At 37.7% G+C, this 25,451-nt stretch overlaps 1 protein-coding gene and 1 long non-coding RNA gene across 2 annotated transcripts in view; both read left to right on the top strand.

Moving 5' to 3' along the window:
• Positions 1–7,807: 7,807 nt before the first annotated feature.
• The window catches only part of LOC149819537 (uncharacterized), a 52,568-nt gene continuing 34,924 nt past the window's right edge, over positions 7,808–25,451 (top strand). The window contains exons 1-3 of the long non-coding RNA XR_016427376.1: positions 7,808–8,031; positions 8,182–8,271; positions 9,620–9,662. This is a non-coding gene — a long non-coding RNA (uncharacterized LOC149819537). The remainder of the gene's footprint in view (positions 8,032–8,181; positions 8,272–9,619; positions 9,663–25,451) is intronic.
• On the top strand, positions 18,488–19,895 carry LOC149819538 (ethylene-responsive transcription factor 1-like). The gene has a single exon (XM_089984634.1). The coding sequence runs from the start codon at positions 18,585–18,587 to the stop codon at positions 19,404–19,406; it is 822 nt and encodes a 273-aa protein (XP_089840760.1). The 5' UTR covers positions 18,488–18,584; the 3' UTR covers positions 19,407–19,895.

A 25,451-nucleotide genomic window follows, 5' to 3' on the forward strand; every position in this document is an offset into this window, starting at 1 on the left:
AAACCCCCACCAATTATTATTTAACGTACCACTTGGTTTTGAACCTACAACATTCCGCTACAAGGAGGTGCACTGATAGCTCTTACCACCACAAGGAGACGTGCACTGACACTCTCTTTATTCTTGCCTCCCACTATTTTCCTTAGTTTTTATGTATAAAAAATAATCAAGTTTTACGACAAAAAATAACATATTTCCCAAAATGGCCTACTATTTTTGAAATTCTTCCAATATTCAAATTCACAAATGTTGGACTCTTTTAAGACCATTTTACCCTTCACACGAGTGAACCTCTTAAGGTTCGTGCAATAAATATGTGAATTTTCCCCTCAAATATGCGATTTTATTTCTAAATATATGATTTTTCTAATAAATATGTGAATTTTTCCCAAATATGTGATTTTATCTCAAATATGCAAATTTTTTTTCTATATATGATATTCCCAAATATACGAATTTCATCCTAAATATGTGATTTTTCTACTAAATATGTATATTTGAGAAGAAAATCCCATATTAGGAAAAAATTTACATATTTGGAAAAAAATTGCATATTTAGAAATATCACATATTTAAGAAAAATTAGCATGTTTTGAAGAAATATCTCATATTTAGGAGAAAATTTACATTTTTGAGAGGAAAAACACATATTTAGAAGAAAATTAGTATATTTATTAGAAAAAATATAATTTTGGGAGGAAATTTGCATATTTTCGAAGAGCATAGAGATAAAAACACCATTTTGGGAGGAAATTTGCATATTTTCAAAGAGCATAGCGATAATGTGTAAACCTCAAAAAGTTCACTTGTGCGAAGGGTAAAATGATCATAAAGAAGTCAAACACTTGCAAATTTGAACATTGGAGGGATTTAAAAAATTATGTGACATTTCAAAAAACATGTCATTTTTTTTATCATACAGTACAATCATTTTCCATTTAAAGTAGAGTGTAACCAACCAATATTATGCTTTTTACTTGATTGTAGAGTGTAGGATTGACTAGATTGTGCATTCAGATTTTATTCAATCCCTGGTGTTTCCGACAATGTTTTAAACTGCATATTTTCAACATAAAGACCTTTTTTCTTTTTCTTCCATTAAGTTACAACAACATCGATAATGGGGAAAATTATATTGGTCATACATGACTGTAGTTGGCCATGTTCACACATGGGTTCATGTGTTGAGGAGAGAGGTAGGCCTTTCCAAATGAGGCACATTCAAAGGTGCTTCATTTGGATTAACATGGAGTGAGTTAGTTACCGATTTTCTCTCGTTAGAGAGAAAATTGGTAGATATCCTATTTTGCTAGGTAACAACCACCCAGGGGTGGAGTTCAACCAATAACTCTCCTTTATTAAAGGAGAGGTTCTCACTCAAGGATGATTATCTAAAAAAAAATCACAAGTGAGATATCCCCTCTGAAGAAGGCCTTTTACTCATTTTTCACCTCTCTGTTCCATTCTCGGCCTTCATCTGCACACAACGGGTTCATCAATCCCTTCAGTGGTGTCAAAGTGTAGGTTCCTGATGTGCGTAGTTCTGCCCCGAACTCATTGTTTGAAGTCATCGATCATTGATTAAAGTTGTAGATTGTCGCAAATCATCGATCGCTGATCATAAAAAACAAACACAAGGAAACAATGATTATGGTTAGTATAATTTTTTTTGCTTTGAGGTTTTGTCGAAAAACCGGTCACACTCTTACTGGAAAAAGGGGGAGAGAAAACCCTAAAGAGGAAAAATCTTCCTCATTCAACATTGCTACTATTTTTTTCTCTATGTGGGGTTGTCGAAATCGAAGGGGCCTAACCGCGTCCGAACCAATGACCCTTCATCCCCCATAACTAGATTTCCAACCACATTCGATGGAAATCCGGCCACCAGAGAATAGCATTATATATATATAACATTATTTTTTTTTTCTTTCAGATTAAGGCTATCACTTTTTGTTAAAAGACTATAATTGATAGGTCGCCAGATTCTAGTGACCTTTGTCTCTAAATCTAAATCTAAATCTAAATCTAAATTCTGAGTTTGATTCTCAAATTCAATACACTTTGAAATTCAAAATCAAGTTTTGAAATTGACTCTGAGTCTCAAAATTGACTTTCTCTAATTCAGTCCTAATTTCAAAACTTATTTCAAAATCATTTGAAAAAATCCTAAAATTTCTGAAATACTTCGTTAAAAGCATACATCTTTGCATTTTTATTGCACAAGTATGATTCAATGTGTATTTAGGATCTCAGAATAATTACTTAGACAAAATTTAGGCAAAGCAAAAGGCATTTATTCAATCCTTGGTTCAATTATCCCAAGTAAAGGCGCCAGGAATGGTTGAACCTCGTACCGACGAGCGAATCTCATCTCTCCATCATTTTTCAACAAATATTTTAAAAACGAAGGTGAGTAATTTCAAAATCTTTTTCAAATAAAGGTCAAGCGAGACCTTGCAAAAGAGTTTCTTTTCTTTCTTTCTTTTCTCATCTCTCTTCTTTCTTTTCTTTTATCCCCTTCAAAAAGGGAAAAGAAGCAAAAAGGAAAGAGAAAGAGAGAAAAAGGAAAAGAGAAAAAATTTTGCAATGATCACAGATACTACCTCAAAAACCCATATATAATTGCTCTTGGAGCAATATAATTCATGTAAGATGTAAGAAAATGATAATGTAGTTGACTATGTGAATAAAATATTAGTAATGACAAAGGACTTGACAATCGTTGAGAATGTGATTTATGATCGTATGCAGATATTTAGTATTCTGCATAGCTTCCCATCTTTATAAAATATTGTTCAAACTGCTCTTAGATTGAACTCTGAAAACCTGATACTAGAAGAGCTGGCAGCTCAACTTAAAATTGAGCAACAACATATGTAGCAAGACAAAAAGAGCGAATTACATTTCACTAAAAATGCTCCAAATAATAGTCATAGTCTTTCCAAGCACTCACGTTTCAAAAAAAAAAAAATTAAGTAATGGCAAATTTGATAAGAAAAATGGTCCAACATTCTACAAGCCTCAAGCACTCGCCTCCCAAGTAAAGTGTTTCAAGTGTAGAAAACCTGAACACTTCAAGAAAGATTGCTAGAGTCGGTCGAACAAGAACAATAGCAAGAACAACAAAAATAGCAAGCAAAAAGAGATGCATGATATAATATGCGTGATATCAGAATGATCATATGCAGACCAGTCATTTTCTGGATGATGGGTGGATTCTGGAGCGACACGACATATAGCCAAGAGCAAGGAAGTAATGGTGGACATGATCGAGTATAAACCCAAAGAGCATCGGGTGTACATGGGAAATAACACTTACTCTGATGTTATGGGTGTTGGGACTTATCGTATTGAAACTTTATGAACAATATTTGGTTATCAAATGTTCTGTTTGTATCGTCCATGAGACAAAATCTAGTGTTAATTTCAACACTAGTTGCTAAGGGTTTTGAAGTCAGCTTTTTACCTGGAAAGGTTACTATAGAGAAACATAGTCGGGTTTTGTCAGATGGGAATTTTGACAAACAACATGGCCTGTTTAAAATTTCAGATTTTAAAATAAATAAAATTCTATCTATTTCTGCTTATATAGATAATGTCCTTAATGTGGATATGAATATATGGCACCAAAAACTTGAAAATATTAATTTAAAGAAAATAAAGGAACTTTTTGAATTAAATCTAATGCCTGACTTTGATTAGTCTCATTTTCATGGATGTGAATCTTGTATTTATGGTAAAATGACAAGAAAACAATTTTCACATAGTGTAATTAGAGCATCTAAATTATTAGAAGTCATTCACACTGATATTTGTGGTCTCTTTAGAACTCAAACTCATAAAGGAATACAATATTTCATATCTTTTATTGATGATTATTCAAGATATATCTATATATATTTTATAACATATAAGTATGACGTATTAAAAAATTTAAAGAATATCGTCAAGAAGTCAAAACCCAACTTGGTAGAAAGATTAAAGTTTTACGATTCGATCGAGGAGGAGAATATACCTCAAATAAATCTTTTGAATACTATATGGCTAATAGGATCATAACTCAAACTACGATTTCGGGAACACCTCAACAAAATGGTGCAGTTGAAATATACAATAGGACCCTTCTTGACATGGTCAGATACATGTTATCTAATGCTTCATTACCTAAAGTATTTTGGATGAAGCAATACATACAATAACATATGTTTTAAATAGGGTTCATTGTAAGGCTATTGTTTCTACACCTTATGAATTATGTACTGCAAGAAAACCTAACTTAAGTTACCTTCGCAGATGGGGTTCAATAGCTCATATAAAGGATATAGAGCGATCAAGAGATAAACTCAATACAAGATTTATATGGTGTATCTTTATTGGATATCCCAAAGAATCTAAAAGTTATAGATATTACCATCCTAATAAGGGTTTAATCGAAAGTAGAGATGTATTCTTGGAAGATCAAAACATTGATCCAATTATTCCTTAAATAAATGAAGATGATCATCTTGATTTATATTATGATTTTGATGACTCACAAGAATGTTTAAGTAATGATGAATCAATTGTTAATTCTCTGTCTTCTTCTCATCAGACTCAGGTTGGCCATAAGAGGTCTAGAGCTTCCACGTCATACTTGAATGACTATTATGTCTACTTATCAGAGGAACTGTGTTATGCCTTAGACCTTGATGACATATAAGATAACCTGACATATAATGAGGCAATAAAATCACATAAGTCAATAGACTGGATAAAAATCATGGACGAGGAAATTGAGTCTATTGAGAAAAACTAAGCTTGAGAATTGACTGATTTACTTGAGAAAAGAAAAGCCAATGGATGTAAATAGATTTTAAAGAAAAAATTTAAATCCGATGGTAATATTGATAAATTTAAAGCTAGGTTGGTAGCTAAAGGTTTTTCTCAGAAAGAAGGGTTAAACTATGTTGATACATATTCACTTGTTGCAAAATTTGCCTCAATAAGAATAATTTTCGCTATTGTAGTTTGTTACGATCTAGATTTACATCAAATGGATGTTAAAACTGTATTTCTAAATGGTGAGCTTAAGGAAACCATTTTCATGGAACAACCTGAAGGTTATATTATTAAAGGCCAAGAAGATAAAGTATATAGGTTAAAAAATCTCTATACGAACTCAAGCAATCACTATGTCAGTGGTACTTAAAGTTTCATAAGGCAATTACTTCATTGAGATTTGTGATAAACAAATTTGACCACTGTGTTTATGTTTGAAAATGTGGGAGCAAATTTGCTATCATCTCACTATATGTAGATGACATTTTTTTTTATTAGAAACGACAGTTATATGATTGTCAAAACCAGGTCATGGTTAAATTATCAATTCGAGATGGAATACATGGGAGAGGCATCCTATGTTCTCAGAATTAAAAACACTTAGATAAAAATTCTAAACTTTTAAACTTGAGTCAAGAAAGGTATATAAATCATATACATAAGAAATTTAGAATGAGTGATTGTAAGCCTGTTAAAATGCCTGTGGTAAAAGGTGTCAAATTGAGCTAGAATAATAGTCCTGGTGATGGACAAGAAAGACTAAATGTCTCTTATGCACAAGCTGTTGGAAGCTTGATGTATGCTATGCTATGCAAAAGGCCTGATATCAACTTTGTTGTTGGCCTCATTCAAAGTAATCTTGATTGGTCTCACTGGTAAATAATGAAAAGAATATTTCGATATTTAAAAGAGACTATAAACTTGAAATTGTGTTTTCAAGATGATTATTTAAAAGTGACTAGATATTCTGATGCTGACTTTGCAGGCAACATAGATGATTGTAAATCCACTTCTGGATATATTTTTCTCCTAGGAGGATGAGCAATTTTCTAATCATGTAAGAAATAAGGTTGTGTAGCTCAACATACTCAGTTAGCAGAATATATTGTATGCAATGTTGCTGCCATATTTGTCGTTTGGATAAGCCGCTTCATTAATGATTTGACGTATGATATAACCAATAGGCTAGTTCAAATTTATTTTGATAACTAAGTTGCCATCTCTCTCATGAAGAGTAGAGTGAACAATTCTAAAATTAAACATATAATGGTAAAATATCATTATATTCATGACATGATTGAAAGGAATGAAATCAAAGTCAGTTACTTACCTACATCTGATATGATTGTTGATTCCTTAACAAAGAGCATATTGGAGAGAATGTTCTCAAAACATATATCTTGTATGAGATTAAAATATATTTGATAAGACATATGACTGGATAAGTAAAAAAAAAAAATCATTCCAGAAACATTATTGCAAGTGAAATACTCCAATAGTGGAACGCAAAATCCTTTATCGTAATTATATTCACATGGCCAAGTGGGAGATGTTGGTTATACATGACCATAGTTGGCCATGTTCACGCATGGGTTCATGCGTTGATGGGCCCACTCTCTCTCCAATGCATGAACTGCCCCGTAGTGAGCCTATCCAAATGAGGCACATTCAAATGTACTTCATTTGGATAGACATAGAGTGAGTCCTATTTTGTTGGGTAACGGGTACTAGGGGTGGAGTTCAATCAGCAACTCTCTTTTATTAAATGAAAGGTTCTCACTCAAGAATGATTATCTAAAAAAATTTACAAGTGAGATACCCCCCAAGAAGGCCTTTTACTCATTTTTCACCTCTCTACTCCTTTCTTGGCCTTCATCTACGCACAACGGGTTCGCGGATCCCATCAAATTAAACAATTTCTTCTTGAGTTTGGCACTACTATATCTTTTAATCATCGCATTTCTATTAAAAAAATGTACCTATTTTAGGTTGAAAATTGATTTCTAGACACTTCAAACCTATTCCTACCTTGTTTTTATCATCAACATTTCCCGCAATCTTTTTTTTGTCCTACTATATTTTGCTTGTTTGTCGTTAAAAGATCTCATGCTTGCTCCTTATACATACAAAGAGTAGAATTTTAGTAACTCTACCATCTCTAGTGTGAAATGAGAACCAATCTAAATCTAAAATTCAATCCTTAGCAAACGTTTGTTTAACAAAGTCATACTTTTGATATATATATTTTATCATTATGTCATTGTCTATAAGAGGAAGAATTGTTCAGTTTTTCCATGTATCAGAAAGGAATCTTGACAACTGACATGCGGGTGCACAATAATAAGTCATCAGGATCATTGACCTTGCTTTACTGGCAAGTTGTGAACGTGGTCAAGTCAAATTAACCTACCCTTTGTTTCCTCCTCAGGAAGTCTTCTTTGTATTCGTAAGTACAATATGAGGGCCCTCGTCAAGGGAGAAATTGGCCACCTTGTGTTTCCCTATAATGATTTCAGGTTTTTAGTCTGCCTTATATATTTCTAAACTTAGTCAGCGTTTTTCGCCCCCTTCTTAGAGTCTGAAGGCCTTTCAGGAGTTCCCAGGCATTCCAGATGAAAGGTGTTTGAATGGTAAAGTTTATGGCTCCTTTTCCATCTGAAATGCCATGACAGAAAATGGGAAAGAAAATTTTCATGGGCGGACGGAGGGCCAGCAGAAGTTTCGTTTCATTTTGAACATCGACACCCCTGTATTTAATCCAATATTACAGAGGTGTCATGTATATAAACGCTTTGTTTCCATCTCTGCTAAACTACGAGACCCTCCTCACTTCCTCTCCTCCTCTTAACAATGACTGGAAGTTCAGACCCCATCGTCCCCAATCTCTCTTCCAACCGCAAGTTCTTGACATTAGCCATTGTGAATGATGGTGCCAGAGTCCTTGGCCTCAAGAAACGCGGGTTCGTTGCTCTCTACTTCTTGTCTCTTTCTTCGCCGGTTCTCCCATTTTCTGTAAGCAAAAACCAGCATAATGAATGATATTTTGAGATAGCCATTTGCCGTTTCTGGGTTTTTTTCATTTGATTTCTGGTGGATTTTCTCTCTTTGGTGTGTTTTCGAAGGAGAGCTTTCAGATTTGGAGAGGGTTATTACAATGGCTTCGGGGGTAAAGTTGAAGAAGGGGAAACCATTGAGCAAGCTGCTATTAGAGAGGTGATTGTTTCGAAAAATATCTGTTACCCATGTGTTATTTTCTTTAGAGGAAGTGGAAGAGTTGTTTGGTTTTGATGATGATTTAAAGAAACTGGATTTTTCTTGAGTACATCTCTTGTACATGTAGTTTTCTTTGTGTTTGTTTTTTAGCTTGAAGAAGAAGCTGGGATATCCCCAGTTGGTATGACCAAGCAGGGGATCCTGATATTTCACTTTGATGATAAGCCTTGCCCTTGAGAGGTTAGTGCTCTTTTTTCTTTTCTGTCTTCGAAGAGTTTAATTTGCCGACTGTGGTTACTTTGTTTCTTCTATTTTATTTTGATTTTGTTTATTTACGTATTTAACTAAAGTCTTGATTGTATAAATTAAGTTATAGAGCTTTACCGTCAGTAGGTAACTGTAATCCTTTGAGACTTTATCAGAGAATGATCTTTATTATGAGGTTCTAAAAGTTATAGTTCAAAAGGAAATTGGTTCAGTTCGTAAGACAACCATGATTTCAGTTTTTGATCCAGAGTTACCGGAAGGTTCTTAGGTAGGTGGGAAGCTCGCTTCCCGGAAACTCGCTTAGGAAGCGTGGTACTTGCTTCTGAAACTTCATGTTAATCTCGATTCCTCATCCCACATGCATGGTCTATGCTTCCTATATGATTTTCTCACATTTTTTTTCATATTTTTCATGTTTTTCATGTATTTCCTCTCAGGCTTTCACTCACTTCTCATGTACTTTCTTTAAATTGGTAACCATCATTGTTAAATTTTAACAAAAATTTAACTCTTTTACTGAAAAATCATGAAATATAAGAATGATCAATTTTATTTTAATTTTTATTTGTTTCTTATTTGATTCTCATTCAGTTACCATATTGCTTCATTTTTTATTCATATTTCGCTTTTAAATTGATACTTTGCTTCCCGCTTCCTATAAATTTTAAAATGACTCACTTCTCGCTTCCGCTTCCCGTATCGTTTCCCGCTTCCGCTTCCTAGTTTGACAACCTTGTTTTGATCTCATTACTTTGAGGGAGAGTCTATGATTAATCACAAATTTGAAATTGGATAAATTTAGTGTAAATTGGTCACTTCAGTGATTTAATTCTTGTGCTTGAGCCAGCATAGTGCACATGGTGAGCCTTTTCCTTCTTTTTTTTCTCCTTTTCCCAATGTTTACCGACCATCAAGTCAACTTTGTGATCCTAGGTCTTTTGTTCTTAACAAGCTTTGTTTAGATATAGGAGTTCATTCTGTTTTGTCCATGCATGGCTTGTGCTTCTTTTCTTGTACTACCATACTACCATTAGTCCTTGTGCTGAGTTGAATTTATTGCATCATGTTTATGGTAGGTCTCAAAAGGAGTTGTACGTATCCCTGGATCTCGTGCTTTTGCTTTTCAGGACAAACATTGTTATATTGTGCTTCCAGTCATCTAATTTAGGAAATAATTGATAAGTTTGCTATCTACTTGACTTCTGTAAACCCAAAAATAATAGTTGCATCTGAATTTAGCTCTAGCCAGGAATTATAGATGGTCTTGCCTATCCATCTATTCTTTTTAGGATTCTGAAGCATTTTCAAATTCATCTAACAGGATTACCCATACTCCTATAAGTATCCATATTCGTGGGTTATAGGTCAGTGGTTCAGTCTCCCTATCCATTTCACATGGACATTCTATTTTCATCTTAGAAATTTTCATGGTGATTGTTCTTATTTATCTTTGAAATTGTCATAGCAATTGTTGTCTTACTTTTTTGTTAAATTATGATGCTTGGATTTCCTAGTTTGATTTGTTTGTTGCTGGTCTTCACAAAGAATGGCTTGCAGGTGGCGGGTTTTAAAGGTGCTAAACTTTAGATGGTCCAAGTGGGTCCCTGACTCATACAACTGGGCCTGATGTAGTTGGATCTGTTAATGGTCAGGATTTCATTGAGCATGATGTTCCTTCAAATGTATTTTTCATTTCTTGAGCATCCATCCATGTAGCTGGTGTGTCAAGTACCACACTTGTGTAACCTTTGCGTATGAATTTCCATGCCAACCTGTGGACCTGCTGCAGAGTTAGATATTGCTTATTGGCTTATTAGATCTCCACAGTTATCTTGAAAGTGTATGTGTTTTGTCTCTAAATTATGAGATAAATAGTTGATTTGGGTTTTCATATGGAGATGATACAGCCAAAAAATGGGCTAAAAAGGTTGGACCTGCATATTGGAAATAACTAACTGCATGCATTAGAAAGTGTGAGAAAATAAAAAATAAGGGCATAAATTATGTTTTTCCTCAAATTGGACATGCAAAACTTCAGTTCTTGCCTCTTGGGTTATCTTTGTTTGTTTCCTTGGACAGATGACCTTGTTGAACATGGTAGGATTCATCTCACTATGTATGTTGCTGCTCCCTGATGCTTCATTGCTAGCAGGGTGTCATATGTTTGGGACATAGCTTCAAGAGCACTTTTAGTAAGGGAACTTGATCGGCTGAACTGGAGAAAGCTCATAATTGTGGTGTGAAACTTCTGAGCATTCTTTGTCTATGTCCACTTTAGACTTGTCTGATGAGAAAGCTATCACAAAAGCTTCCTTCCTGTGATCTTAAGATAACTATAACAAATGATGATAAGACAAATGTTAAGATATTCATCTGAAAAGTAACTTCTGCAAGTTCAGTGGTTGACATTGCAGGTATGTTGCTGTTGAAAATAAACCATTCCTCCAGAGCTATGGAGGGCAATTTAAACCTTTGTAATCGGTGCACTAATTAACATCCATGGACCACTGGTTAAAGCAAATCTAGGAAACAATGTGAAGGTTGTAGTTCCCTGCAGTGCTGATGTCGTAGTGTCTCCATCAAAAGGCCAGTTCAGGCCTGATCTTAACCGAATCATGAATGTGAAACCTTATTTTTTAAATGTTCTATTTTTTTTTAAAGATCAGACCCTCCATATGTAATCTACGTGCTGAGCCCTTTGATCATGTTTTTTCTAGGTGCATGCAGGTTTTTTTAGAGGTTGAAAAATCAACAGTCCACAATGTGCCAAAATTTTACCCCTCGAAAAGTCATGTTTTTATGTAAAAAACACACAATCCAAAGGTTGTTCAGGTTGGCCCGACCCATGACCAGAACGACCTCGAGTTGGGTTCAGGTTGACCCGACCCATGACTAGACCCGACCTACCTCGAGTTGGGTTTAGGTTGGGATGGGTTTAACCTATGCTCAACCCAGACCCAACCCACCTCAAGTTGGGTTCAGGTTGGCCCGGCCCATGACCAGACCCGACTCACCTCCAATTGGGTTCATGTTGGGCTGGATGAGTTCAACTTATACCCAACCCAAACCCAATCCATCTTAGAAGGCTGAGAGTGAGAGTAAGTTGGTCCTTTATTAAAAAAACAATGCTTTAGAAGGCTGTATTAACTAATGCACCAAGCACGCCTTTAATGTTTAAAAGTTCTTTAAGTTATTGTTTTCAAACAACTTATTTATGCCATCTCTTCTAAGTTCATCCACAATATGGAGCACCAAATGGTGCCTTAAGGGTATGTTTGATACGCCGTTCCCAAGGGGATGAAAATCTTGCTAGGAACAGTGATTTTCAACAAATGTTAGACGCGGCGGACGGCGTTCTGCGCGTTCGCCGCATCCATAATTATATGTAATTTTCGTTCCACCTCCCCCCTGTTACAAAATGAACAGGAATGAGAGGAACAAAATTTTCTCGACGGGTGCGCCTCTCTCGCCCGACGCTCTCTCCCCCTGTGACTCGCTGGCGAGGCTTCTTCGACTATGCTTGTCGAGCTAGTGGTGTTCTTTGCTCTTGCCCCATCGGGAGGCTTCTTCGACTACGCTTGCAGAATCTTCAACCAAATCTCGTACCCCAATCTCTTCATTTACCAGACAATGATCAAAGGAGCTGTAAGGTGTGGTCGTCCCCATGAAGCCATTCGGATGTACAGAGCCATGAGAGATGAAGGTGTTCTGCCGAACAACTTTACCTTTTCCTTCATTCTCGGTGCCTGCAAGCGGTTGTCGGTGACCCTCTTCTGAAAATTGATTCGGTCGAAGCGAAACTAGGGTTTTGGCTACTGCTTTTGGGGCAAGATTTCTTCTTCTGATCGCAAGGGGAACTAGGATTTTGACTACTATTTTTGGGGCAAGATTCCTTCTTCTTATCGCAAGTGGAACTAGGGTTTCTTGGATTTTGGGGTTTTGAGTTGGGTGATTGGTTTTTAAACAAAAATTTGGTGAATTGGGGATTTGGGGTTTCGTGGTTGCTAGTGTGTTTTGTCATTTTGAGACATTTGTTGTTCGACTTCTCATATGAATTGAGTATTTCCTGTATTGAGGTAGTTTTTGTTCTAAATATTTCATTTTGTTCTGGTTTGATCTAGGGTTTATTTTTGGTCTTAAGCTCTTAATTTTGTTGACCAACTCTCCTCCAAGGCGTCTATGCAAAGTTTTGTCTCACCTCCAACCTTGATTCGATGGTCTCCAATCGAGTTATCAATGGAGGTGGAAGAAATTTGATCTTCAACGATAAACTTCAACTTAATGTCGAGAATATCGATGTCACTGAAATGCGAAATTTGGATGTTAAGCAAAGAGAAAATTCTCTTGGAAGATCAGTAGCTTGGGTTTGTATTGGTTCCAATTTCTACGGTGGTTGCTGCAAATGGTGGACTAAGTCAGGAGTTCTCACTCTCTTCAATAGACCTCTTCCATTCTCCAGCAGGTTTTGTCCAGTTATCGCTTGCTTACAATGGGCATTCACCTGATGTCATGGTGACTACCACATCTAGCACGACTCTAGTTCCTGTTATAACAGATGAGAGGTTGCTTGATTCAGAAACCAACAATTCTGTTTCAAGTGATTACAGTAAGATGAAATTTTCAGATCTGCAAGTTTCTAACGAGAATGACCACATGGTTTCTGAGTATTTTGTTATGGCCCACAATAATCTGGATTCAGAGAGCTCTGAGCTTTGAGAGCTTTGCCATTTTGAGCAATGAGAATCATGTTGACTCTGATATTGGCAGCCATGAGATGCAGAAAAAAGCAGTGAAGTTAGCGACATGAGGAACAATTCTGCAGTTGGGTTGCCCAAGAACACCTTGGTTCAATCTGTGATCAATATAAACCTTGAGCCAGAACAATCAATTGTGCAGTAGCAGATAGTTGATATGTACATGAAGAGTATGCAAGAATTCTGTTTGAGGTTCATGGTGCTTTTCTGTTACTTGTGAAAACTTAAGCAGTTAAGAATAAATTAAATAAGCCCAAATTTGATGACAAACATGGTGCTTGAATCACAATCACTATTATGATGTTCATCAGGATCATCCTTATCCTGCTATTCATGAAGTGCTTTGACCATTTTTAATTAAGGCCAAACTAGCTTGAGAAAATATTGGTGTTGGGAAGAAATAGTCTTTGAAAGACTGCTATTACAGGATCACAGTTCATCTACTAGTGTGAGGAAAATTTGATTTGGCCACTGTTATATCACAATAATATTAGCAAAAAGATTTCCTGAGAATTTGAAAATTTTGATTTTCTTGGGGAAATCACGATTTTTTTTAAATAGTAGAAAGATTAAATTTGAAAAGGTTGAAAGGTTTTTTTTTTGTCTATTGGCCTGATTTGCCCAATTTAATCTTCAATCGGCCTGATTCAAGCTGAATCGACCTTCTTTATTTTTTCTACACTTTTTTGTCTGTTCATTCTGTTCAGAAACCAATTTAAACAACATTGGTTTATAGCAAAATGGATCTGATCCTTCTATGCTACTATGGTATGTGGCAAAATAGTTTATGAAGTTTAAGGCTTTGAGATAGATGATGAGACTCTGAGTTTGGATTACCAACCATCAATGGGCTTTAACATGAAATGCTACTGCTTGGGCAAACCTTCTGCTCTCATCTTTTTTGCATACTCTGATCGGGTTGGCTGTCCCAACAATAAAATAAAGCAAGTGACTATGCCATTATCTTTGAGTATGATGTCATTTTCTTGGAGTTTCTGGGAACAAAAATTTGTTGCCCCCTTGAATATTGACTTAAATAATTGTGCATCGCCCATAATAGCGATGCAAATGGGTCACATCTTTTTTAATATATTGATTGAGCCTTAACTTTTGCTTTGTGCCTAATACCTGACTGTCAATACCAAGTCTAGCGTGTTTAGCACAAGGCATGAAGTGGCTCGATTTTGCCCAACCTATGGATGGCCTATTTTGCTTATCAAATCCCAATCTGATTGTTAAGCGGATCATGCTTGCTTTAGTGAATCTCGAGTAATCAGATTTGGATTCAATCAGATATCTAACCCAAACCCAATCCATTGACATCCCCTAGGTTGAAAACCCAATCATTTGCATACCAAATCCCACCCATTAGTTTTTGTATGTTTTGGTATTTAAATCCAATTCAAGATCCATATTCGGGTCAAAAATTCATATTCAAGGTAAAAATCCATGATTTTAGACATAGTTTCCTAATTGGATTCATATCCAGGCTAAAATCTACAATAAACTTGTTAAAATATGTAAACAGGTAGATAGACTGGGTCATATAATCCAAAACAAAGTAATCCGACCCAGCATCCATGATTTTAGACATACATTTTCATATGTTTCGGTATTTGAATCCAATTCGAGATCTATATTTGGATCAAAAATCCATATTCAACGTAAAAAATCATGATTTTAGACATAGTTTCGTAATTGGATCTATATCCGGGTTAAAAATCCATAATAAACTTGTTAAAACATGTAAAATGATGTACGGATCGGGTCATACGATCCAAAATAAAGTAATCCGACCTATTATCCATTACTATCCAAGTTGTCCGCACATCATCATCAAACAACCAACATTTGGAGCATAGCATTTGAGTACGGTCCAAACAAACGGTGGACTTGGAACAGTTGTTACAGAACGAATGTTCTGTTCCGTTCTTTTTGTTCATTTCGTCCAACCCTGGACAAGCCATCAAACATACCCTAAATTCCCTCCCATTGACTCTTAATTTTGGAAAAGTTGTCCAAACACAATGGCGTAGAGTAAACAACTTAACAAGCACAAGGGATAAAGTCAAGAGTCAATAGAAACAAGGCCGTCCTCATCCTCAATTATTTGATTAGAATCTTTGCAGTTACAAAAAGGATATTCTTCCTATTCCTACCTAAGATCCCACCCAACTGCCAGATTGAGAGACCACTCTTCTCTTCTATATCAGGCTTGGTCCTAAAAGTTTTTTTTTTTTTTTTAATTTCAATTAGAGAGTGGCCAATATGACCCCAAGGTTATGAATCTACCGGCATCCACGTGGCATCTTTCACTTTAATATGTTGAAATCTTTTTAGCATCTTGCCAATGTAAGGAACGACAAAAAATATAGATGACTTTGGGGTATATTGTGGATACGCCTTATGCTACGAAAATCTGCATATATCTTTTTTCTTTGGGGACCTTTTGATCTTTCTTGCAAAGATGATCTGAATTAAATTTTGGAAAATGACTGTAGCATCGCAAAAAATAACATTTTTCAAAATACTTCATAATTTTTTAAACATGCCTCACGTTCAAATTTGTAAATGCTCAACTTTTTTAGGATCATTTTATCCTTTGCACGAGCGAATCTTTTGAAGTTCACACAATATATCGGTATACTTTTCGGGTACCACAAACTCTCACTAAAAGGTAGATTCGTACTTCTTTTTTTTGCATACCTCACTAAATCTGCATTACCAAATACATGAACTTACTGTAATTGAAACCTTTTGAAACTTTACAACTATTTTACTAAATTCACATATATAGTACAAAGTTTATATAACTAAATCTGTGAATTTTTTATAACTGAAACATGTTGAAGCTTTATAAATATTCTACTAAATTCATATATATAGTACGAAGTTCGTATAACCAAATCTGTGAACTTTTTGTAACTGAAATATTTTGAAACTTCACAAATATTTTACTAAATTCGAATATATAATACGAATTTTGCATAACCAAATCTGTAAACTTTATGTAACTGAAACCTTTTAAAAGTTTGAAAATATTTTACTAAATTCACATGTATAGTACGAAGTTTGCATAATCAAAGTTGTAAGCTTTTTATAACTTAAACCTCTCAAAACTTCATAAAAATTTCACTAAATTTACATATATAATATAAAGTTTGCATAATTAAATATGTGAACTTTCGTTAATTGAAACTTGTCGTAACATCACAAATATTTCACTAAAATTTGCATATATAGTATAAAGTTTGTATAACCAAATATGCAAACTTTTTGTAACTGAAATCTGTCAAAACTTTGCAAATATTTTACTAAATTTTCATATATAGTACGGAGTTTGCATAAAACCGTGTAGATCTCCTTTAAGTAACTGATTTTAATGAGAAATGCAAATATGTGACAATCTTCGAATATAACACATTGCAAAGTTCTATGAAGTTTGCACTATGGAACGATTATCATAAATAAGGTACTAACTTCACAAATAAGGTTATTGTGAATATAGTCTTTAAATGCGATTTTTTTGACAATTTTGTGGATTTTAAAAAATACCCTAGATATTGGGGATGAATAAAATGTTATTTTTTTTTTGTTTTTGTGGAGTTTGTGTCATCATTAAATGCAATCTTTCTATTGTTTAAAAAATGATTGTATGCAACCCATGGTTATTTTCACATAATCTATGTTTTTTTGTGGTTCTCAACGTGCTTCCCCCGGCAACAGTTTTTGGCCACTATTATCAGCGATTAACTTCAGTGAGTCATCGGTGCCAGTTCATCGTCAAGCTTTTCAGAATCATTGATGACGAGTTTTTCCAGTAAGCAGATATTTAGAATTTAGACATGGGATAGATTTAAAAAATTGTGGAGCATTTTGAGAATCATGTCATTTTTGTCAAAAAGTAGGATCATTTTTAGATTAAATTTTGGGTGGTGTTAGTGCCACCGTATGTTCTTCTCAACTATGATGCAAACGATCAGGATTCATGTATGATGTGGCCAATAAAGATCGGACTAATGAGATACTGATTAGTAGGAGTCGGATTGTGATGGAGACAAGCACATACTGAATCTATATTTTTTTTACATGTAATCAGATTGGAATACATGCTGGATTCAATAGCAAAACTCAAAACCAATTCTGAATCATAGTATTAATTAGATTCAGTTGGATAAAATCCGATCCCTCTCTCTCTCTCTCTTAATTTGATGTTAAGTATGAGTAGTAAGTTGGGGTATAACTTATAAACTTATGATTGAGGATGATAATCTCCATGTCTATTATTAACAAAAATGCAAGGGCTAAACATGCACATGCTTGTAGTGGGTCTGGCAATTTCTTTAGTCACATAATCAAGCAGCCAGCTCGTCCCATTTACAAGAAGTTTAACTCGGTTAGCCCTATTTCCTCTCTTCTTTTGTAGCTAAAGTCAGGTTAGAATCCCGACAACCACTTTTCAACTTAAGAATGCATCGTGAATCGTTATGGGTGAAACATTTGTTGCGGTTAAGCGCTTAATCATGAGAATCAGCCAAATTAGGAAGAGAAGCATGTTATGCAAACATTTATTGACCAAACCTCAGCACAATAAAGTCTAGCTCAAGCCTTTATATATTAAAAAATAAAAAATTTCAAAGTCTAGCTCAAGCTGAGCCATGGCTAAGTCAAGGATGCTTGCCCAGAACCACGCACTGAATTGCTGGCATATTCGTTTGGACTAGTGTCACAAATATCGTGATGAAGAAAATCTTTCACTAGATTCAGAAAGTTTTGATTTTCGAGAAAACATTGGCATATCTAAAAGCATAAAAAAAATATACGAAACTACAAAACAAAATATAAAAACGTAAACATACTAATTCCTTATTGCATCAAATATCGAGACAAAAACATGATATCGTCAAAATAAATGACATTTTGAAAATATTTATCGTGAAACTTTCAAAATATAGCCGATATTTATTGCGTAGGTTTGGAGTTAATGGACCGAGCCGTATAAGTGGGCCCAACCCAAGTGAACACAGGGTGTAGTCGTAGGCAAGCGGGCCGAAGCATGTGGTGGATGGGTCAATTTTTCTCTCTTTTATATATTTTTTTTTTGGGTAATCTGAAATTTGTGGCTTCAGTTGGCTCTCGGAGGTGTCGAAAGGCTAGGGGAAGCTACCCAGAGTCAAACAGTCACCACCCGACCGTACGCTGACTGACGTGGCGAATTCGGCATCCATCCACGTCATCGATCTCCCATCAATGAGAAGCAGGCGGGTGCGTAAGCAGAACACCGTCACTCTTTGTCGTCGAGAATGTGATGACTCACATGCTAAGTCAGGAATCTAGGGTGATTGGTGAGAAAAATGAGAGACTAACGCCGTTTTAGCTAACGGCGACGATCGGGCTATAAAAGGTGGTCTACCGAGTAAACAAACCCCCAAGCGGGGGTGAACCGAGTAGGAGAAAGGGCCGCCACCGAAAAGGAAAAATACCGGAGCACCGTTAACGAGAGAGGATATCGGCGTCAGGTTTTCCTTCAAGATGGAGGCCGATCTCGACGACATACGGTGCCACCTTCTAGAAGATTCCTACTACGCCTCCGTCTTCCTGCCGAGCTCTCCGTCCGGGTCGTCTCTGACGGAGTGCCACTCACCGGAGTCCGCCATTCTCGGCCCCGCGGGAAAGCGCCGGAGGGTGGAGGAGGAGGAGGAAGGGGACGACGAGGGGGAGAGGTTCGTGCATAGCGCGCTCCGGTTCGACTCTCCGGAGATCGGAGACGCTCGTAAGGAGGAGAGGAGGAAAGGCAAGGTTCAGGAGGAGCGCCGCAGGAGGAACCCTCCTCCTGCCCCGCTCTCGCTGGCCTTCCCGCAGGCCGCAACGGGCTTCCCTGCAAGGGTCTCGGGTCCCACCTGCACTAGCCCGTGCTTCTCCGGCGAGTGGGAGAAGCTCCCGCTGAACGAGAACGACTCGGAGGAGATGGTCCTCTACGGCGTGCTGAAGGAGGCTTGCCTGAAGGGGTGGTTCCCTGCTACGGGGGCTCAGCCGTCCGTCTGTTCCGCTGCACCGGATCGAGCAAGGGGCGAGAGGAAATCTGGGGTCTCCGGTCGGAAGAAGAGCGGGAAACACTACAGGGGGGTAAGGGAGCGGCCGTGGGGGAAGTTTGCGGCGGAGATCAGGGACTCGGCGCGCCAGGGCTCGAGAGTGTGGCTGGGGACATTCAACACCGCCGAGGAGGCCGCGCTGGCTTACGACCGAGCCGCCTACAAAATGAGGGGGAGTCGCGCGCTTCTCAACTTCGCGCTCAGCGTTGTCGCGCCAGATGTCGACGCCGCTCAGCCAGCGGAGCCCAGCGGCTCAGCGTGATAAGATCGGCTCGTTCTTTGCTGTCTCAGGAATACCTAACTGCAGTTCAACTCTTTTAACCCCAGTTGAGATTCGGGATCGAGCTTAGCTTTGCCAAATGTGGAGCCGACAAGGCAAGATATTTGGTATTTCCCGACCGAGCCTTTACATGGGTTGGGTTGGGTTGGGTTGGGTTGGGTGGGGCCGGACCACCACTCCTTAGGTCCAACCGAGCAGATAGTCCCACATTGCAACGTTTCGGGATCTGATTGGCTGGCTCGCATTGTGGCAATGTCTGTGAGCCGTGGATCATACATAAATAATGGAGCCTAAGGGGTGTAAAAAAAAATTATTCAATTGATTTATGTTTGGGAATTAGGGCATCAAACGGACCGTGTGGGGTGTGATTTGTGTATATAGTTGCTGGTGAGTGGTGACAACGTGTAATCGATCCAAATATATGTAAAAAATAATATTCCAACGGAAAAAAGCTTATTATCCATTCCTCAATGAAATCCCTACTCTTTTTAATTAAAAGTCTTTTCAACAATGCAGGACACCCAGTTGCGACAATTTTGGGACCACCAAACGCTAGGGTGGTCAGGGGGAACTCCATGCCGGACCAGAGTTTTAGTTCTTACAAGCGGGGTAATGTGGATTCGAACCCACGACGTTGGCCTTCCATTAAACCAGGCCACACACTCGATCGGTCAACCCACGCTGGACACTCACCATTAATTCTAGGTCTATCACTTTCACTTATAAGTCGACCTGTTATACTGTCGTATCTTCAAGCAATGCAAATTCATCCCAAGTGGAAACAAACTTCATGGATCCTGAGATTCTTTGTCTTGTGAACTACGTTAAACAGTTCATGCATGATCCACAAGAATGAGAAGGAGGACTATTAGGTGAAGGACAAAATTGGCCCTTTCCCCAATTTTTTTTGTGGACTTCATGTAATTTGTTAAAAGAAAAGAAGAAATCTCAATCACCTATTATCTCCTTCTAACGTTGAACATTTAGATCTGGGTTCAACCGATTGAGTGACCCAGTTTGACATTAAAAGCATAGTGGGCTGCATAGTGAAGTATGGTTAATGGATAGTGGAGGAGGTTACGTGAAGGTGGAGTATCCACATTTACTGAACCACCTCCCTTACCTCTACTATATAAAGAGGTGGTTGGGCAATGCATGATGAGTGACATTGCCATTCAGCCTCAGCCTAACCTACATTCAGTGATTCACAGTCTTGCTAGCCATCAACTTTAGGCCTGGACTCATCGTGGGCATCCATCGGCTGAGGAGAACGCCGAATACCCTGCACGCACTCTATAACGAATACAAGTACACTTTCTGTGATTGTTTTGCAAGAAACACCAACATTGGGTTATGGGCCCACGTCCCACACATTCTGCTGCGTGTGTGGGCGCGTAGGGCCTTCCTGCATTTTTTGAATTCAGGCCACGCTCCAGTATCGCTGACGGCATGTCGTCATAGGGCACCAGTCATTCCAGCAGTCTGTCGCAAACAACGATAGATGATGGCAATGCAGTATATTCCTAGAAGACTGTTGCCATGGTGCGACAACCTTCACCGACAACAAACCCATTTTTGAGGTGATCGCTCATCGCCTTGGGGCGATGTGGGTAGTTGGTCGATGGCAACTATCGTCGTAGGGCGACTGCCATTCCCGACAACCGTTCGCTAGTGGCGACGAATGTCTCAGCGACCCTCTGATTAAAAAATACACAGAAATCAAGGGTTTAACCAGCGACATTGGGTAACAGGGTAGTCTGTCGGCGTCGGGATCACCGCGGGATGTCGCTGGGGGAGGGGGTTTTGCCAGACCGTTGAATTGTCGGCGGAGTGCGGTAAACTCCTTACCTGTTGCGTCGGTCGCCAGAAAAAACAGGGTTGAAAACCCCCCATTTTTTAAAACCATTCAGCCGTCAGGCTGGGGATTTTGGCCGGTGGCTTTTCGCCGGGGAGGTGAAGGAGCAGTGGCGGCCTTGTCAGCACCGCTGACTGCCCGACAGCATCGCCGATTTACCAGTTGTTCCAAGCAGCAGATCCATAAAAAAAATAATAAGCCTTACCTGTCGCCGGGGGTGCGTTCGCTATTGGGTCACCGAGTCACCAACATCCTCACCAGTGACATTCTCTAAACCGGAGGTCGGAGGGGATTTGATGTCGTCGGAGAAAGATGGGCATCGTGTTGGTCGCCGTGAAGGTCACCGTGATGGACATTGTCATCGGCAGGTCATTCGGTTGGTCACCGACCGATGACGTCAGGAATTTTTCTCTTCGCTCGCACTGTTTGTCGTCACTGGCAGCCTCACCAGTGTCGGTTGCTTGTCTTCTCCCCATCTTCAGAGCGACGACTTTCGGTTTCTGTTTTCACAGAAACCGAAAGCTGGTTTTTAAAAGGAACCCTAATGGGTCTGCCATTATTTATCGGGTCGACTCTGACCCAGGTCCGGACCTAGATTCATTCGGGATCCTGGTCTGGGTTTGATCGACTGGGTTAGGACCAGAGGGTCAAACCCGGGTCCATTTCTGACCGGGTCAGACTCGGGTCCATTTCTAATCGGGTCAAACTCGGGTCCATTTCCAACCGGGTCAGACCCAAGTTCATTTTGGACCGGGTCCAGTTCGGACCGGGTTAGACCGAGTCCAGTTTGGACCGGATTTGAATCCATGCTACTACAAGATCCAAGCACTATTTGGCCTGAACCGGATCAGGAACTGATTCGGTCCTTTTCGGGACCAGTTCAAAGTTGTTTTTGACCAGTTCCTTCTAGTTTTGACCAGTTCCTTCTAGTTTTTAACCGGTTCTGAGATGCTAAGACCATGTTTTCTTGAATATATGAAGATACAAGGATTTTGGCATACGGTTATAGGGTTTTATGAACTTTTATTCATATTTGGTATCGGTTCATAAGGTTCAAAACCGGTTCGAACTTTTGGATGACCGGTTCAGGGCCATTTTAGACCGGTTTGGGGTATTTTCAAACCGGTTCCTACTTGAGGACCCTGGGTTTTACCCATATGAGCATGCTTTTGTTATTTTTTATGTTTTATAAAGTGCTTATTCTAAATAATGCATGACTTGTGCATGTTAATTCATGTGTTTTGTGTTGGTTAAGTTGTGCATGATGGTTTTATGCATGAATTATAACTAAATTCATGACAGTTAGTTTATGTATATTAGTTGAAGCATGAACTTGTATTATGTCATGAATATACATGCATTAAAATATATGCATGGGCGTGCTCCATAATACGAATAGGTTTTCGGTAAAAGATCTTAATTGACTGATTCATGTAATCACCAAAGTGATCTGAGTCGTGTCGATTAAGGATTCTTTGAACTGTATTAAGATTCGTTATTATGATTATGTGTAAATTTATAAAATATCGATTCAACCCAAAGGTAGGTCGTTGTGTTCCAAATTTACATAGGGTGTGATAGTAGATGTGTATTTCAGCCTATTAAGCATGTTAGTACCCAAAGGTACAATGATGAATTGTCTCTGGATACATGATTCACTAGTTTTACTAACTGAAGTCAATTCCTTGAGAATTGAAGACATAGAACAACTATAAGTATTGTTATTTTCACCAAAGTGAAACGATAATGACTCAACTATACTTGTCTCAAAAAAGGTGAAAATAAAGGGTCTCACTTTTACCTTTTCAACACGAGTCTCATTTGAGCAATAATAGTAATGTCTTTCTGTTTTTGTTCCTTGTTGTATCAGGTTCCTTCCTTATTGACGGTTCTAGTAATATCTTCCTTTTAGATGGGTCTAACTTTTCTGATTAGAAGGAAATCATGTTATTCATTTTGAGCTATACGGATTTAAATCTGACCCTTAGAATTGATGAACCTCCCGCTCTTACAGAGCATAGTACAACCGATCAGAAGGCTACTTCTGAGAAGTGAGAGCACTCGAACAGACTTAGCCTTTTATTTTTGCAATCTCGGGTGGCTAAGAATATTCGAGGTGTCATTCTTCATTTCAGGATAGTGAAGAAATTTCTGAGAGCCATTGAGGCTCAATTCATCACTTCTAATAAGGCAAGGGCCAGTACGCTCATGTTCAAATTAGTGTCTATGACATATGCTGGTGACAGTCACATCCGACAACACATTTTGGAAATGAGAAATGTTGTGACTCAGTTGAATTACATGAAGTTCACCATCTTTAACTCTTTCTTGGTCCATCTGATCTTAACCTCATTACCTACTAAGTATGAACTCATCAAAATCTCCTACAATACACATAATGATGAGTAGTCTTTTAATGACCTCTTGGCCAAGTGTGTTGAAGAAGATGAGAGATTGAAGGGTGAGAGGATGCCAAGTGCACATATGGCCTCTCATAGGAATAAACAAAGGTCGAGGCCAAAGAAAAGCTCCTTCAAGAAAAAGAATCAGAAGAAAGCCACTGGAGAGAGTTCAATCTCTTAAGCTAAAGTTAAATCCCAGTTAGGAGGCTCTTCTGTAAAGTATTTTTTCTACGAAAAGAAGGGGCATAAGAAGGTGGATTATATGAAGTATAAGAAGTGACTCAAAAATAAAGGTAATAAGTCATTCGTTTATCATGAGTGCAATTTAATTCATGTTCCATTGCATAGTTGGTGAATTGATTTTGGTGCTACAGTACACATTGCCAACTCTTTGCAGGCATTTCTGAACAAGAGGGAACCAACAGAGCATGAAAGAAGCATCTTTTCTAAAAATAGGATATGTTTGCATGTCAAGAACGTTGGGCCTGCAGAATTGTGTTAGAGTCGGGATTCATATTGGATTTGGTCGATACATTCAATGTTCCATCCTATAGTCAAAACCTGATTTCAATTTCAAAACTTGATAAGTTTAGCTTTGTATTTAAATTTAAAAATTCCAAACTTATTATTATGAAAAATTCAATGAATATAGGTTCTGCATATATGTGTGATGTTTGTATCGGTTAAGAACCAAATTCCAAATTCAGGAATCTCACTCCATTGAGAACATAATGATTGGCAATAAAAGTGGCCTAAAGGATGATCAATCCTATCTGCTTTGGCATCAGAGGTTAGGACATATCTCGAAAGAGAGAGTCGAAAGACTCGTGAAAGAGAGAATCCTTGGATCCCTTGATTTTACGAATATAGAGCCATGTGTTAACTACATAAAGGCTAAGCGGTCTAATATGTATAAGAAAGATATGTCAAGCGCAATAATGAAAAGTTAAAAATAGTACATACGGATGTGTGCAGTCCTTTTTCACCGTGTTATACGGGTGAAAAGTATTTTGTCACTTTTATAGATGATTACTCATGGTATATGTATCTCTACTTATTATTTGAAAAAATCAGAAGTCTTTCAGAAGCTAAATTGTATAACTCACATATAAAAACTTTTGATTTTAGGACAACTAGTGGTTTCTTCATTGATTATCCAGAAAGGTCAAAGGGCTTTAGGTTTTATTGTCCGTCTCATACACCACAGATAGTGGAAACAGATAAAGCAAGATTTCTTGAAAATGATTATGTTGGGATAGATGCGTCTCAAAATATTAATTTTCAGAAAATACAGGATTCAAGTTTCACACCTGCTAAGGATAAGACCCAATTTTTTCTATCATTGTCCCTTTGGATGATGTAAGAGAAAACTCAATCAATGAACATCAATCCCAACTAGATCCAGTTGTTGATGAGGATATACAATAACATGATACAAATGCTCATTTTAAACCACCTATAACACCTGTATGAAGGTCCACCAGAATCAGGAAATTTGTTATCCATCCAGACTATGTGGTGTATTTACAAGAGTCAAATGATTCCATAGACATTGATGAAGATCCCTTCAGATTTGCAGAAGCCATTGAAAGTGAAAGATCAATATATTAGATCAATGTCATGAAAGAAGAGCTTGACTCTATGGCAAAAAACCAAGTTTGAGATCTTGTATCTTGACCTAATGAAGTTAGACCTGTTGGTTGTAAATGGGTCTATAAGACCAAAACAGACTCTAAAGGTCATATGAAAAAGTATAAGGCTAGGTTTGTT

Source organism: Nuphar pumila, chromosome 13 (assembly GCF_984573655.1).
Source record: "Nuphar pumila chromosome 13, dmNupPumi1.hap1.1, whole genome shotgun sequence".
NCBI classification, from domain to species: domain Eukaryota; kingdom Viridiplantae; phylum Streptophyta; class Magnoliopsida; order Nymphaeales; family Nymphaeaceae; genus Nuphar; species Nuphar pumila.